Genomic DNA, 16,755 nt, shown 5'->3' with positions numbered 1-16,755 from the left:
AAAATTGCCCCAGATAAAAAACATTTAAAATTTTACCTGCATTTACCATAACATAAATAATGCTTCGTTCCCAGAGCATTCGAAATGCTAGAGTCAGATTATTTGCCTTTTTCTCATTTTTGCAAAGCAGCCCTTTGGTTCCTTCCTGTGGTTCTCTCCCTCCAGGTTATCCCTCATCCAGCCCCTACCAGCCCCCAAATCATGACTTCCCTGATCATGCTCATGGCTACATGGGAGGATTGGAGAGCCATAGGGATCCTGATTGTGAGCAGTGGGTCTCATCAGTTCCTCAGAGACTGCAGAGGGGACCTGGCCTCCCAGATTTGGTTTCTGACCTCCACCAGCTCTTAACCTCATGTTCTGGTTCTGACCGCTCACAATGAGTACCAATCTTGATTCCTTCCTGCAACCTCAAGTGACCTTATTTTTCCTGTTCCTATCCTTTTATCCTAAACTCAGCCCAGGGATGACATAGGTTTGCCCTCATTACACTCATCTTCTCATGACATTAGTAACTTATAGGAGTACCCCCAAAGGTTGCGTACCTGGAACCAGCCACTATCCACGCAACACCCCCAACTAAAAGCCAAAGTGCTGTAAAGAAACAGAAGACCAAAGCAAACATCAGCATTTAAAAGTAATCCATTTCAACCCACTCTATGTAATTAAAGTACTGCTGTTAATGCTTTGAGTGCCTGCCATGTCTAGTGAAATCATAATTATGATTTGTTTTTCTACACCCAACACTAAGGAGTTACAGTGTTTTTTTAAATGTAGTTCAACATAGCCACCCCCTAGAACTCAAAAGTTAATGAAGGACAAGATGTTCACCAGGCAATGACCGCCTGGGGCGTCTAACTGCTGTGGTCCAGATGTTAGGATCCAAGGCTCACGACTTCCAGCTTGCTTTCTGCACTTGCAACAACTGGGGGAGATGCAGATGCTTCCAATTAAGTGAGCCATCTCAGTTGCGGTGGGGAAATTGTTTCCTCGGCTCTGAAGATAGGAAATGCCCAGGATATCCACAGATGGCTGAGTCTTCCTGTGTGTTAGTGCCACGCTGCACCATGGACCTCTCTACCATGTGCTTTCTTATTGCCAAGTTGCCATGACTCCTCAACTAACATTTCAGTTGTGCTCACAGGCTTTGGTTTTAGGATGTAAAATGGAACCAGGAACCAAAGGCAGCTCCAAGGAGCAACTGTGAGCACCAACATTAACAACGAATCAAAATAGGATGGGCCAAAAAAGAGAGGATTCATGGGTGGGTTGAAAGCCAAGAGAGGATTTTGCTTTCTCTACTGGAGCAATCAGCTACCCCTCCCTCACTGCTCCAGAGATTGATAGAACTTTCATTAGTTCTGGGGATGCTTGTTATTGCTTGTTGATGATGTCACAGCATGGCTGAGCGGGCGTGGGTGCCATGGAATGGTGTGTAGATTTGACCGAGTCCAGCGTATTGTTTTGAGCTGGATTGTTGGGTCGGCCCTGGACACAGCTCAGACTGAATGTCCCGTTGCCAACTCCCCGGTCCTTGGCAAGCTCTTCAATGATTCCTAACCTATCTCATGAGATGGACTCTAAATAGATCATTTTTAATATCAGAAAAAGTTGCCTTCACTTTTGAATCTTCAGCTCCGCCTAGTGTGAAAGGAAATCAGTCTAAAATTATAGCCCGCCCGCCATGAAAAACACAGCAGTAAGCCCTCTTAGTTCATTCTAAACAACATGACTTTCAGCGTACATGCTCCTAGATTTCAAAATATCTTGTACAATAATCAGATAATGTCCATTTTGTAGACCATCGGCTCCTGGCATTCAGAATTGGGGGGGCCTTACTATACATATTCTTCAGCAAGATGGAATAAATTTCTATATTATTTTTAAAACTTTATGTACTTACCCAGGTATGATATGACTTTTTTGATACATATTTGAGGGAATTAGAAAGCAATAGTTAGCACTAGAATTGTATTTTTTTAATAAAGAGAAAAACATTCTAAATGGGGAGGCTTTACTGCTCTATTTGATGTTAACTGAAATTTTTCAAAACCCATCTGGGAGGAAGGTTTTAAGAGGTGGGTCAGGTTGTCAGCATCTAACCCCACTGATCAACTATAAAATAACTTACACTCGGCATCTGTGCCTCCTGACATGATGCAGTAGAAAGGACACAGCACCCTCCATGAACAATTCTTGCTCAAAAGATGAACCTGAGCCTAAGGAAGCCTCTAGATCTAACAGCTGACTTAGAGGAGATAGGGGGTTAGAGGAGCATGTTACACGCCCCACAGGATGAAGTAGATCGAGTCCACCATGGTGGATATCTGCAGGACCAATGACCCAGTTTCTTCAGTAGCAACACAAAAAAGTTACTTTAAAAAAGTAGAAAGGAAGAAGAAACTGCTATGAGTTATGGGAAAATTAAGAGACATATCAGCCAAATGTCATGTTTGGACTTTAGATCCTAATAGAGCAACTTTAACACGACGTTTTTGAGAACAAAATCAGGAAAAATTGAACAGAGGCTGGGTAGGAGGTGATTTTAATGAATTGTTGTTCGTTTCATTAAACATAATAATGGTATTTTTGGTCAGTTCTTTAAATTATAGAGATAAAAATAAGCACCAAACATCTTTCCTGCAGGGAAGAAAAGGACTGGATGGCTCTCCAGGCCCTGGGGGACCCCAAGGACCCAAGGTGAGCTTGGTTTTCATTTGGATGGTTTTCAGTTCTTTTTTTTGAATGGCGTTCTGATCACCTCCTCTTCACCATAACGGGCAAGGAGGTAACCTCTGTCCTATATAAAAATAGATAACTGGGCATACAGCACCCAGCACACAGCCTTTATTAGTCACATATATCTCAGCCTTAGGATGCTACATGCCAAGAGGGACCCCACGGAGCAGAGTGAACCAGCAGGGCTGTGGGAAGGGCTGTGTAGTAACAAGAGGGTGGGGCACCCTTGGTTCCCAAGGAAGGATAATTCACATGTTTGGATAATTCATGGGCTGGCAGGGAAGTGAAATCCAGTAGGCTGAGGATCAGGTGGGGTGCAGCTGCACCAGCTGATGGGGAAACTAGCCAGGGAGGGAGCCTTTCCCGATGGATGGGGGCATATCTAGTGAGGACGCGGGAACTCGTGGTTAGGCCTGTGGGACCCAGCAAGGCTCCAGGTCCTTAGCTCTTACAGTCAGGGTGGCACTGTGCCAGGGTGTTGTTGCATCACGCCCGGCCCACCCTGTGGGGCGACTCAGATACCACTATCAACAATGGAACAGCGCACCCTGCAGAAAGCAGCCCCCTGACGGGGTCCAGTGTTTGAAGAGGATTTCAGGTGATACTGGCACCTGCCCACGTGGTGTCTCTGGTGTGTCTGGGATCCTGGACTTGCTGCCTCAGCATGAAGGAGTTAGCACCTCGGGCAGAGTCTGGTTTGACACTCAGAAGAGTAGGCCAAGCTCATGGTCCTCAGGCAGCTGTAGCCTTTGGACACAGGCAGTGTCCAAAATGCCAAAAGGCTGGACTCACGTTCTTCTGTTTCCCTCTTTTTTCTTTCCAGGGAGAAATGGGTGATCTTGGCCCCCCAGGCCCACCAGCCTACTCCCCCCACCCTTCTCTAGCTAAAGGTTTGTATGTGTTTTCTCTTGATGGGAATAGACATTCTCTTCTGTCCTGGACACAGTGTCATGAACTTTCAAGAAAGATTTATCTACATAAAACAAAGCAAACAAGAGATGTTTAGAACACAACCTTTGTAGAATCTCAGTCTCTGTGCACCTTCCCTCCTGACCTCAATGTGGCATCACAGGAGACCCTCACTTTGTCTCTGCCTGAGAGAGTGCTCCCCACTTTCCAGGCGAGAAATTCTTTCAGTGGGAAATCCTTCCAGTGCTGCCTACCTTGTGCAGGTTCTGGCCTTGCCACCTACAGCATCGCTAAGGAAATCTAGTCCTTCTGCACTTCAGGCCTCCGTGGCAGCCGGCCAACCCACCTCCACTAGTTCCTACTCCATGTCTACCAAGGTGTTTACACCCCACTGCTAGCCAGCCTAAAACCCTGCCTTGGCCACAAGCTATAATCTGTAAACAGTCACATCCTCTTAGACTTCAGGGAACTAAATCCCCAGATACGTGCACTTAGGAAAGCTGAGCTAAAATAACAAGATGACCATTAACCGCAACACATGCACAATCCTTTATTTACACAAGGGGGTCTACTGTCACAGTGGTAGGACCATACTGAAATATTATTCACATTCTGTGGTAAGAGCAATGGCCTTTTTGAATGTGCAATCTTCTAAATACTGTTTTTTAAAAAAGGCTTTGAGCATTCCCCCGAATAATCGTACATATATTTATGGATGGATAATTTATCCATGTTATAGGAGGTTCTATGAAGGCGGAGATTTTCGCCTGTGTGGTTCACTACTGTGGTTCCCCAATTTCTAGAACAGAGCCAGGCACCTAGTAGGTGCTCAGTATTTATCTGAATGACTGAATAATGTACATGCTAAAACTCACACACCAGATAGTGATTTTAAAAGATGAGTTTTTTTTTAAAATAAAAATGCTCTAATGCTTTCTTCCTATACCCAGTAGATCATCTGGCTCACCCTTATCATATGTGCCCAGGGGTCAAGGACTCACTGTCCTGCTTGGGTGTGACCCATGTGCCGGTATAATAACTACTGTTGCGTGTCTTTTTCCAACATGCCCAAGATCAGAGTGATGCCACATTGAGTTTATTTACAGATAAGGCTTGTAAAGCATTCCTATGTTACTCCTCCAGCAAATAGTTATGAAAAGCCACTCCAGGCAGGAGCTGGGGCTCAGGGGAAGAGGGGCTCAGAGAGAATCAGCAACCCCCCCTCCAGCCTCCTGGCCCCCTGGCACAGTGCCTGGTACTTGGGAAGATTCCTAATCTTCTCATTTCCTTCTTTATTCTCATGCTAGACTCAGCTGCTTATCCAGCCTGATTTTCCACCACCTCTGCCCATCTGCACCCCGACACCCCATTCCGGCTGAGCACTCCCAGCTCTGTGCTTTCAGTTGGGGCTAATCTCCCCTCTGGACGCCCTTCCCTTGGCCATTCTCTGCCCTCTCCTTCCCGTTGCCCATCCCCTCAAACTCCGCCCCTGTCCAAAACTCAGCTGTCAGGTTACGTGCTCCAGGACACTTGCGTGCCCCCAGCGCATGCTTCACCTCTTTGTAAAATTGGGACTATGATACTACCCATGACACATGGTGTTACAGGAATCAAATGTGTATAAAGCATTTAATGCCGAGCTTAGTGCACACAGCAGTAGCTCAAAAGGCTACTGCTGTTGTTTTTATTCTCTGTGGTCCCTCAATATCAGATTTCCCCCCAAAATAATCTCCCCCTTCTTTGAAACCTCTCTGTATCTTTTTGGCATTACGCACTCCTCTCGTGTTTTAGGACATGTATAGGAATCTTGTCTCACCCCTATTGATTGGGAATGAGCTCCTTGAAAACGTATATTAAACAGTGGACCCCACCATGCTTCACACAGTGTGCAGGGCATTGGTAAATATACATTCATTGGAAAGGTGAGCATCTGTCGAGAGGCCTACACAATAGTCCTGTTCTTACTGTGAGGTCTGTCTCGGTTTCAGGTGGCAGAGGTGACCCAGGATTTCCAGGGGCCCATGGGGAGTCAGGAGCCCGGGGTCCACCAGGAGAACCTGGCCCACCAGGCCTTCCAGGCACCTCCATCAGAGATGAAGGTAAGGTGGCTCAACAGTGTCAAAACTACGGCCGAAAGTACACCCCCTCAGGTCCTCACAGAAACCATTGGCCCCTTACTGGTTGGTGCCAGTGCCCTTCCTCAGAGATTGAGTTTAGCAGTTGTAATGGGTCTCGCACCCATGTTTGGATGTCGGAACAGTAGCTGCCACTAGGTCAGACTGTGCCGCTGATGAGTAACGAGCATGATTTTGTCGGTTGGCTGGGAAGAGCATGGACAGTCACCAAGTGGTGTTACCAAGTATTGATAGCAACTCTCAGGCCACTGTTTGGAGGCAAGAAGAGGGGCTTTTTTGAAGTTGAAAATGGTGATGAAATATACCACTGGCACCAGCCACCTGTTAGGCTGCTGAATGGACTGTAAATTCACTAGTCCTGCTGGTGGGCTCCTCTGGGCAGGAAGGCCAACGCAGCTGCTAAATATCAGAAGTTTCACTCTGCTGGTGATGCTGTTGTATTTTCAGAAGGGACAAGAGGCTTTCCGGGTGAAATGGGACCCAAAGGCTTCATAGGAGAACCCGGCATCCCTGCGCTATACCCTGGCCCACCAGGAACTGACGGAAAGCCAGGGAGCCCAGGACTCCCAGGGCCCGCAGGGCTACCTGGACCAGATGGTAAGTGGACGGAAACTCATGGGAGGTGTACATTCCAGTGTCTAGACGAAGAAGCCTGGCCCTAGCCATATTTTCACTTGGGCCTTCTGCCTAATAATGTCGTGAACCAATGCAGTAGGCAGCAGATTAGGGTGTAGCAGGTGCTCCCCGGTGCAAACAGAAAAAGCCGGTGATGGGAGAAGGGCAGAACCCTGCCAACTTGTTGAGAATCCACAGCCCCTTGCGTATCACACAGTAAGGGCTGTCTGATGGTGGCTCCCGTGTGACCAGTCCTTCAGTGAAACACCAGAGAGGTGCAGTCTGGAAGCAGATGAGAGCTGAAAGTTCCAGACACCTTCTTCCAGGGTAGAGGCCTCACATCTTAACTCACAGCCTCTCTCTGCTGTTTAACCACCAATGCTAAGGAGGCTTGATTACCCGACTTCCCGGCCTATGCAGAGCTAAAGCTACAACTGAACAGGTGGCAATAGTTGATGACAAGAAAGGATGGCTACCCCACCTATAAAAAGAAGTGGCAGCCATTAGCCTAGGCCAATATGAAAGACTGAAAGTCAAAAGAGCAGACAAGCGGGAGAGTCTGTCCCCACATGGTACCTAGGGGCATCATCAAGTCTTAGCACCAAGTGGTATTTCCCGTGACAGGTCTTTTAGTTGAGAATGCTCTCGGGAGGCAGGGAAGCATGCACTCGGCCTTGGAACTTGCCATCAAAAATGGTTTTTCGTTTCAGCTTCCGAGTATAGAGAGTTATGCTTTGAACATTGTAAAATCTCTTCATGGGAACATTTCCTCTCAAGAGATTGGATAGTTGAGGCATTAGAAAAGAACACGAGGTTACAATTTGTTTCTGTGTCACGTGGACCACAATTTAGCAGCCTCTGCTTTTCAAAATACTTGACTTGAGATCCCCTGATATCACCCCTGATAATCTCTTATGGCTCCCTCTCTTCAGAGAGAGGCGCAGCAGATTTGCTAACGGATAGTATTTGATGTCAGTTGAAGGTCAATTCAGAGACCCAAGCTTTACTTGCTTTGGGAAGACTCCTTCTCTTTGCCATCTCTGGAAGGAAGACTGGTGGACACATTAGAATCATATCTGGACATACTTCTTTCATTAAAAGATCAGCAGTCACTTCTCCGATTCTGTTTTGAATTCCACAGTAAATTTTTAAGTTGATATGGCTCTACGTGTCCAATTTTCCTTCGACTGGAGAAACCAGATTCTTACATTTTTTTCAACATTGTTAGGTGCAAGTATTTCCCTGGAAATTGCCAATAGTTTGAGCAGTGATATCTTTAAATTTTTTTTTACCTGGGATGTAATATTTATTCCTGTGACATTTTTTATAATGGCTACATTTCTATGAATGTTATATTTCCTGAGTAAATGATATTTGTTGAGTTTCCATTTTTTTTGACAACAGAACATGCTGTATTAAAAGCATAAATATGCACCTCTTCAAAGGACTGTGATCGAAGGCCAACCTTGACATTATTCCTGTGACTAAATTCCTTTTTGATCAAGACACAAACACATGCCATCTTGCTTTATAAATCTTACTTCGTAAACTTATGATTTACTAACATAAGTCACCTGTAAACACATTAACTTATTTCTGATTCATATTGTAGACTGAAAGAGAATTTATAAAATAGATGGCATAGTATTTGATACATTTTATCAACTAAAAGTTTTAAAAGCTTGCAACTTAAGTTCTCTTTGAATATTTATCTTACCCCATTGAACACAGTGTTCAATCGCCTTTTTCTTGAGCAATCTCTTATACAAAACGTAGCCAACCGTAATGGCCTTTTAAAACATTATCACGTATAATCAAAATTTAATATCAATGACCGTGATTCCCACAGAGTTCGACTGTTCCCTTGGAATGAATTGTTGGATTTTTTTTCTTGCTAGCTGCATTTCATCCTGTTTTATGTGTTATTACTGATGAACATCAGAATTTTTGGTGATTTATAGTTCCAGCAAAATCAAACCATGAAGTCAGGTTTTTTTCTGAGCTAAATATGTTTGCTTACTCCTAGTTCCAGCTCAGTTAACTTAATCAGCATGGGGCAGTTCCCCTCTGTCTATTCTAGAATAAGTGAAAATTTGGCCTGTTTTGTTAGGGCCTCTGGCCTTTTCTGGAAAATCATCTTGGAACCATCCAAGAGGCACACTGCTATTCTGTAGGACTTTCTTGAAATTATTGATTTATTAGATAAAAGAAAAACAAAATAGGAGAAAGGAAGGCTGGCACCCGGTGGCCACTTCCCTTTTTGACTAGATTTACAAACGCTATGGAACCCACACAATCTCTGTCTCACATTTAAAGTGCTGATATCCCTGAGGTATCTGCAATTAAATAACTACCTGTGGTACTGTGCTTTTCATAACATATTGGAAGAGCTTGGAGACATAAAATAAAACCATAGAGTCACCCATTGGACTGAACTGCTCTTCACCCCGTCACCAGTGCCCCCGGGAGCCACATCCTGGGGGCTCCATTCGGCTCCATCAGCAGCACCAGACGCGGCTGACACCCTCTCCTTCACACACTGTCCTCTGGCCGCCCAGGATGCCCCACTGTCTTTCCTCCCGTGATCTCAATGACCATTTCTTTGAGAGTCATTTGCTGGCTCTTTCTTCTATTTCCCCCCTTACCCATCCATCCAGTAGATGACGGAGTCCCTTGAAGTTCATTCTTGGACCCCCTTTTCTCTCTGCACTCTCTCCTTGAGTGAACTCATCCATTCGCATGAATTGAAGTGCAAGTTCTATGCCAGCACTCCTTAATCGTGCCTCCGGCCCAGGTCCATGTTCTGAGCTCTAAAGTCATACAACCTGTTAGCTCGTCATGTATCATACAATCTGTGTGTATCACAGACATCTCCCGCTTTGTGTGTCCAAAACTGACCTCTGGCTCTCCTGCTCCCCAACTCCCCCACCCACGCGCCCCTCTCCTGGGCCGCACCCATCTCTCCAGACCCTGCAGCTCAGGCCGGAGCCCTGGGAGTCGCTGCGGCATCTCACTCACCCACACGGCGAACCCATCGCCGAGTCCTAGTGATTCTGCCTCTTGCATCTTGAATCAGTCCGTCATTTCACTGCCTTGGTCCTGATCAGAGCCACCACGGTATCTCACGCTGGACTAGCCAACCCACTCGTGACCGCTCCCATCCTTTCTCTCCCGGTAATTGGCTCCACAGCCAGTGTGTCCTTTTACATGTCAATTAGATTGTGTTGCTTCTCTCATGAAAAATCCTTCACGGCTTCTTGTTGCCCTTGGCATCAAATCCAAACTCTTTCCTTAGAAAAATCCTTCATGGCTTCCTGTTGCCCTTGGCATAAAATCCAAACCCTTTCCTTAGACCCCTGGGCTGCCCGGGCCTGTTCACCCCCCTTCCTGCAGTTTCGTTCCTCACTCACCCTCCACGGGTTGCTCTTCTTCCTACCTCAGGGACTTGTAGACAAGCTTGTCCTCTCGGGAACATTCCCTCCCACCCCCTCTTGGCCGATGGGCTTTTATTCTTTAGGTCTTAACTTAAGTGTCAGGCTCTCAGGTTCCTGGTGCCCTTCGCCCTGTTACTCCCCTGAGCTCCCTTCCCACAGCCCTGGCCGTCGGTGGACTCTGGCCTGCCTGCTCTGTGCCTCCGCATCTAAACAGTGAGCTCCACGCGGGCCCGTCACTCCTATCTCCAGCTGTACGCACAGTTCCTGCGACACTGCCGGGCACAGCGTGGGCACCGGAGAAATGCTTAGTGGATAAATGTATAGGCGGATGGATGAGAGAGATTGTATTAAACGCGTAGCGAGATCAAATTACGTGGAACAATCGTCATTGCCACCTTTCCGTAGAGATTTAGTTACCTAGGAGCGTTCTGACGTTGAAATTCTGGTATCGTTTTTCCAAACGCAGAGCTTTTTTAATTGGTGTTTTCCTCTCCTTCCCGCTTCCTTGATTGCCTCTCAGATACCAGGAGGCAGGTATGGCAGTGTGTATTTTAATTTTGTTGTAGGAATTTTATTGGCTCTTTGGAGCTATGAGCACCACAGGGTTAGCAGTGAGGGGAACAGAGCGGGTCAGGGGGACTCGGCTTGCACACCCAGCAGGGCTGCTTCCTGGACCTGTGCAGCCCAGTCCGCCCACTAGATGGCGCTCCTCTCAAATGCGACTTGGAGTTTCGGCGGCTTTGAGAGTCTAGTTCCCACACCTTTGCCCAGATAGCTTTGCTTGGAATTACCGGAGCCCTGCACACAGTGGCAAGACTTCGAAAGTACCCCGATCCTAGTTAAAGGGGTGAGGGTCGGGAAGGTGGAGGTGACCACACTGACTCCAGATGATGGGCCACAAGTTATCTACATTAATTCCACAAACTCTGTGCACGTGTGTATGGCGTGTGCAGGGGGGAGAACTATGTTCACGTGTGCACCCGTTCCAGGGGAGAGGGCAGAACCGAGTTAATTTTGATGTCTACTTTTACTTTGTGTTCTTGTCTTTGGGAAACCAGCCGTCTTTTGGTAATCTCAGAATCCAAGTCTTTAGCAAAATATATGGTTGAAAAATCCAGAATTTTGCTTTGGACGCCACTTCTCTCACCAGGAACGATTTTCATCTTTGGACTTTAATAGAAAAACTAAATTCCTGGGCTCTTCACATTTCTTTCCATCCCTGAAAGCAATGACCCCAGAACAGTCTCCCTTTCTTTCTGATGACGAGTTTTAGAGTAAAATTAGAGTGTGGGGGACATTTTTACTCTCTGTCAGGAGATTTCGCTGGAAAGCTTCCAGCACTGGGTTCGGCAAGATGAGGGGCCTCCTGGGCTGTGCTAACCTGCTGCCCCTGTGGGTTTTCTCCGTAGGTTTCCTTTTTGGCCTCAAAGGAACACCGGGAGAGGCGGGCATTCCTGGGTCTCCTGGTTTCCCTGGCGCTCGCGGACAGAAAGGATGGAAAGGTAAGGGGGCGTCTGGGAACAATGGAGCAGGGCTGGGGGGTGACTTGGCCCTTCTGAGTCCACTTCACCGTTTTCACTTGTTCTGAAATGAGCATGATCCTCCAGTTCCCCACTCCCCAACCCCTTTCTTCTATGGAAACTTCACTGGAACCAAGGCGGGTGATGGCCGTTAAGTTTTCTTTGCCCCCAGCATTCATTTGCTCACCCTTCTCTGTTCTCCACCTGCCAGCCTCGTCTCCAAATTTTCAAGGAGTGCAGCGCCCAGCACTGGGCAAAAAAGATGAGCAGTAATTTCTTAGGCTGACGTCAGATCCAGTGTTCAGCTGCAAGGCAATGTAACAAGTATTTGCAAAGCGCCTGTCCCATGCAGAGTGCCTATGGAGGGATCATCTGGTTTGGTCAGGATGACCTCCTGAGTTAAGGATTAGTTAATGGGCGAAGAGGCCGAGGCTCAGAGGAGTGCCCTGGCCTGCCCAGTGTCTCACTCCCACTTGTGGTAGAAGCACAGTCGGAATGAACTGTCCCTGCCGCACCTCGGGGACACTGCCCCTAGCTCAACGCCCTTTTCAGGAAAGGGTTGGCCCAGGTGGCCCTTCTCTGTGTGGCTCTCAGGGACCACAGTGACGCCTGTTTAGCTCTCCCATTCCTGTGTGTGGGTCGCATGTTCGGGCTTGGTGGTGCATGTGGGATGTGAGTGCATGCCCCACTGTGGACGGGGCTGACTGCAGGAATCAGACATCTGTGCATGACCACTCACCCCACTGGGCCATCGTCTGTCATCATCACTTCCCCACGGGCCCCCTCTCCCCTGGGAAGCCGACCCTACCACCAGCACCAGGCTCCCTGAGTCCAGCCATGACAAGACAGAAGCAGAGAGGTGGCACTGTTTTTCTCTCTCCACCTGACCTTGGCCTCTAAGCCCACGGCTCTTGCCACAACTTTCCTTCACCAGGACCCTGGGACACCGTCTCCTCCCCTCGCCCCTGAGACCGCATGGTGGCTTCCTGCAGTCCTGTCACTGATTCCTCCACTCTGCACACACCTCTGTAGACGGTCCCATTGTTTAAGAATCTGCATCCCGAGGAGACCATGAATGCACACTTAAGTAACTCTCGCTCCCTGTCTAAGAAATGGGGATAGCAGGCCCCACTGCAGGCAGGTCTGTGAAGACCAGATGATAGCTGTGGAGTGTGGTGTTTCCTCTGCTCCTCCCCCCACTCCCAGCCCAATCCCCCACCCAGCTTATGCTCCTGTCCCTGCAAAGCCAAGAAGAGTGTTTAACCCATGCTTTGTAAATAAATAACGAGCCCCTCCCTCTCCCTCACATTGCAGGTGATTCTGGGGACTGTAAATGCGCAGACGATCAGTTCATCTCACCTCTTCCGGGGCCGCCAGGACAGAAGGGCTTCCCAGGCATCAGTGGGGCGCCGGGACACAAGGGGCTCCAAGGAGACCCTGGCCACCACGGCATCCCTGGGTTCCCCGGGTTCAAGGTGAGACAAATTCCATCACAAAGCCAATAAGACATCTTGCTACCTATCCCTGTTCTCCCAGCTTTTATTTATTGAATTAACACAGCTTTAGACCAGCAACACTCATGCACCCAACACTTTATCCAAAAAGGCTATGTACTCCAAGGGGAACTTTAAAACTTTCACTTGGTAGGAATATGAAGTAGTGCAGCCACTGTGGAAAACAGTGACAATTCCTCAAAAAGTCAGTCATAGAATTGCCACATCACCCAGAAAGTCTACTCCTCGATACAGACCCGAGAGACCAAAAACAAATGTCAACACAAAAACTTGTATACAAACATTCACAGCAGTATTAATAATAATAGCCCAAAGTGGAAACAACCCAGCGTCCATCAACTGATGGGTGGATAAACAAAACATAGTATACCCATACAAGGGAATATTACTCAGCCATCAAAAAGAATGGAGGGCTGACATATGTTACAGTGTGGACAAACCTTGAAAACATTATACTTCGTGAAATAAAACAGGCACAGAAGAACAGATATTGTTATTCTTTTCCTATGAAGTGTTCAAAACAAACAAATCTGGAAACAAGAAGTAGTGCGGTGGTTGCCAGAGACTTGGGGAGGAGAAGAGAATGGGCCTGACTGTCTAATGGATACAGGGATCCTTCTGGGGGTGATGAAAATATTCTGAAATTAGATAATAATGATGGTTGCACAATCTTGTAAAAATACTAAAAACCACTGAATTGTGTGCTTTAACATGGTGAATTTTATGGTTTAAGAATTATACCCCCCCAAAAAAAAACTTCTAGCATTTTGAATGTAAAGCACCTAACTTATTAAGCACTCACCTCTTCAAATTTATTATAGAACTGGTTTAGCATTTTATGAAGGCTCCCTTAACCCAATAAAATCGAGACCTCCAAGTGAATCATGGAGGGTCTACTTTGTACAAATGTATGAAATTCCCCCCCACAGACTCCCTGTGTACATCAGCTAAGTGGACTTTATTTCGCATCTTATGGAAAGATCATCTGGAGTAGATATTTCTTCCATGGCAGATTTTAACTAACTGACAATTTCAAAGCAAATTTCAGATGAAGGCAAAGAAATTATACTTTTTTTTTTTTTACTTAAAAAGAGAACCGAGAGATTTATAAAATGAAAAGTCCATCATTTTATATATTTAGCAGTAGGGGAAAGATTGCTGAGGACACTTGGCCCAGGACAATTAGAATCATCTGGCTCGACAACATGGTGCAAGAGAATTGCAATCCCTCAGAGCTGCTGGTGCAGAAGGTTGTAACTACTGTTTAACAGGCAGAAATGAGATCCGAAGCACCTCTCTGCTCCAGACCCCAGGATTTCTCACAAAACAAATAATTTCCAACTAAAATTAATAGATGCTACCTTGTATCCTAGTTTAAAAATAATACCGTCTTCAAATCATGGCTGTCTATTCCTTTAAGAGGATATGTCATGAGAATTGCAAACTTAATGGCAAAACTGGTAGAGTCTTCCATTGTTTATAAAATGATTGAATATTTTCTAGAAGCCAAATGGGTCCCATTTTGTGAGTCTGGAATGTATGAAATCTTCCCAGTGCAGAGGCTTTTCCCAACTGTCTCACATACACATTCACAGCACTTGTGTTCAAACACCTCTGGTGTGTTTGTTGTCTTGTATTTAATTATATGTTTATGTGTCTGCCAACCCCATGGTGGTAGGAAGGAGTAGGTGTTTTTTTATTTTAAATATTTGCACTGATCGATTCCGGCAGTGTTTGAAGTATGGGAATAATTGGTCAATAAATGAATTCATCCGTCCATTCATGCGCCCGACACCTACTTATTGAGCAGCGTCTGTGTGTGAGACACTGTCTGACACTGAAAGATTATCACCCTTTTCTGCAAAGACCTACATCAATGAACCCCAAGTATCTGTGGAATTTTTTTGAGGAGAAAGGAACTCGTAATAATCACTTGTAACATGCCACTTAATTAAACCAACACTAAGAACTCCCATAATCTTGCAACTAAGATCAACCAAGGTTTGCCTGAAACTGTCCTATCACACATATTAAAATGCATCCTGAACCATTAAGCTGCTCATTAGAAAACCTCGACTAGATTTTACAGCCTAAAATGCCATAAGTGTGTCTCTATAGTACATTTTCTTCCAACTACAATTTCCATTTCCAATACTCTTTATTGTTCTCAATATTAGTAATCACACATTGCCATCCTTTTTACTCGGAGGCTCATTATCTGCTCAGATCGTAAATAATTGAGGTTAAGAGTGAGCACCTTATGTTTTAGATCATTGCTTCTCAACAGTCCATGAATATATGAATCCTAGGACTTTGTTGAAATACAAATTCTGGTTCATTTGCCCCAGGTGGGGCTTGAAGTTCTGTGTTTCTTACAAGCTCCCAGAAGAGGTTCCCGCTGCTGGTCTATAGGCCAAACTTTGAGTAGTAAGGCCCTGATTTCCACTGTCCAGCTAAGTGTGGCTGCTTCCATTCATTTGTAATTATTTAAAATTAAAAATTCAGTTCTTCAGTCCTACTGGCTACTTGCAAGTGTTCATTTATGATTGGAGGCCACTGTGTTGGACAGCCAGGTATAGGGCACCTCTGACACGGCAGGAAGTTCTTTTGGACAACACTGGACGTGACGGCAGGTCATGGCCCTTGGGTTGTACGAACGGAAAATCATCGTCTTCCCAGACACGCTTAAACAGTACAAAGGAGGAAGAAATTTTGTGTTTGTTTCCACAGGGAATCCCTGGTGACATTGGACCTCCTGGACCCAAAGGAATAAAGGGAGATTCTAGAACAATTACCACCAAAGGTCAGTCTTCCTTGGCCAAGCAATTCTTGCACTGTTTCTCCTTCTGTGGCAGCTGCATGCGTAAAGTCACACTGCACATTCTTTCCCAGGTGAGAAGGGACAACCTGGTGTCCCAGGCATTCCTGGTCTGAAAGGTGACGACGGCATCCAGGGGCGTGATGGGCTCGATGGATTCCCAGGCCTCCCAGGCCCTCCTGTGAGTAGCCAATGGTGTGGGACCAGCTCAGCGCTCATCCTCAGTCACGTTCTTAAACACCTCAGAAGGGGATGGTGCTAGCACTACACTAAACTCACCCCGTGTAACCCATTCTCTTTTAACGAACAGAAATTATGTTTTTTAGGACACAGTGAGTTAGGTGAGAAGCCAAGCCCAGAGCGAACATTTAAAAGTCAAAGAGATAACAAATATTCTTCCTAGTGTAGCATAGAATGAAACACCACCACCCCCAAATCAAATGTTGGAACACTATTTTTCTAGGATGAGTTGTAAAATATACAACTTGTTTTGGAAACAAAACAACTTGTTTGGGCTGGGACATAATTGCACAGCTGTTGTAGGAGCTCGTTCAGACACATTCAATGTGAAGCCAGTCCTGTGGTTTGCCTGTGACCCTGCAGACATCACTCCTAACTTCCCAGTCCTCCAGCCCCCTCCCCTCTGATCACTCCGCTGCGCACCCCAGCGTTCTGCGCCTGCTTGGTAGTTTCATTAACAGGCCCTGGCATTGCCAGGTACATCCCCGCTTCCTGCTATTTTTATCCTATCATCTCTACTTATTTCTCGTGAGCACACTTCTCTTTCTTATTCAAATTAAAGACTTACTTTCCTTTAATAACACATTAGCCCTTGTGAATAGTAGATGTTCCACAAATGCTAACTCATAACAATAAAAATATTGCATTCCTACTCTCATTTACCCAGACCTTTGCCTCACTGTTCTTATGCAGAATTCTTTCTGGGAATGAAGGTACCAGTGGATGCACAGGTTCTAGTGGTTTGGAAAGAGGAAAATTAATATTCAAATAGATTTGTATGCCTTCCAGAACTATCTTCTGTTGTGTTGCTCATGATTATTATAAAATCTG

General features: G+C 46.0%; 1 protein-coding gene across 1 annotated transcript in view; it reads left to right on the top strand.

The window, feature by feature from the left end:
- Positions 1–16,755, top strand: part of COL4A2 (collagen type IV alpha 2 chain) — a 191,826-nt gene that overhangs the window by 120,799 nt on the left and 54,272 nt on the right. The window contains exons 17-24 of the mRNA XM_087814230.1: positions 2,647–2,700; positions 3,563–3,629; positions 5,637–5,747; positions 6,231–6,380; positions 11,242–11,334; positions 12,667–12,827; positions 15,597–15,669; positions 15,759–15,865. Of these exons, the coding sequence (XP_087670356.1) occupies positions 2,647–2,700; positions 3,563–3,629; positions 5,637–5,747; positions 6,231–6,380; positions 11,242–11,334; positions 12,667–12,827; positions 15,597–15,669; positions 15,759–15,865 (816 nt within the window). The remainder of the gene's footprint in view (positions 1–2,646; positions 2,701–3,562; positions 3,630–5,636; positions 5,748–6,230; positions 6,381–11,241; positions 11,335–12,666; positions 12,828–15,596; positions 15,670–15,758; positions 15,866–16,755) is intronic.

The sequence above is a fragment of the Miniopterus natalensis genome, chromosome 2 (genome assembly GCF_054644295.1).
Source record: "Miniopterus natalensis isolate mMinNat1 chromosome 2, mMinNat1.hap1, whole genome shotgun sequence".
Taxonomy (NCBI): domain Eukaryota; kingdom Metazoa; phylum Chordata; class Mammalia; order Chiroptera; family Miniopteridae; genus Miniopterus; species Miniopterus natalensis.
Note: the sequence above shows the minus strand (reverse complement) of the source record. Positions and strands in the feature narration are given on the sequence as shown.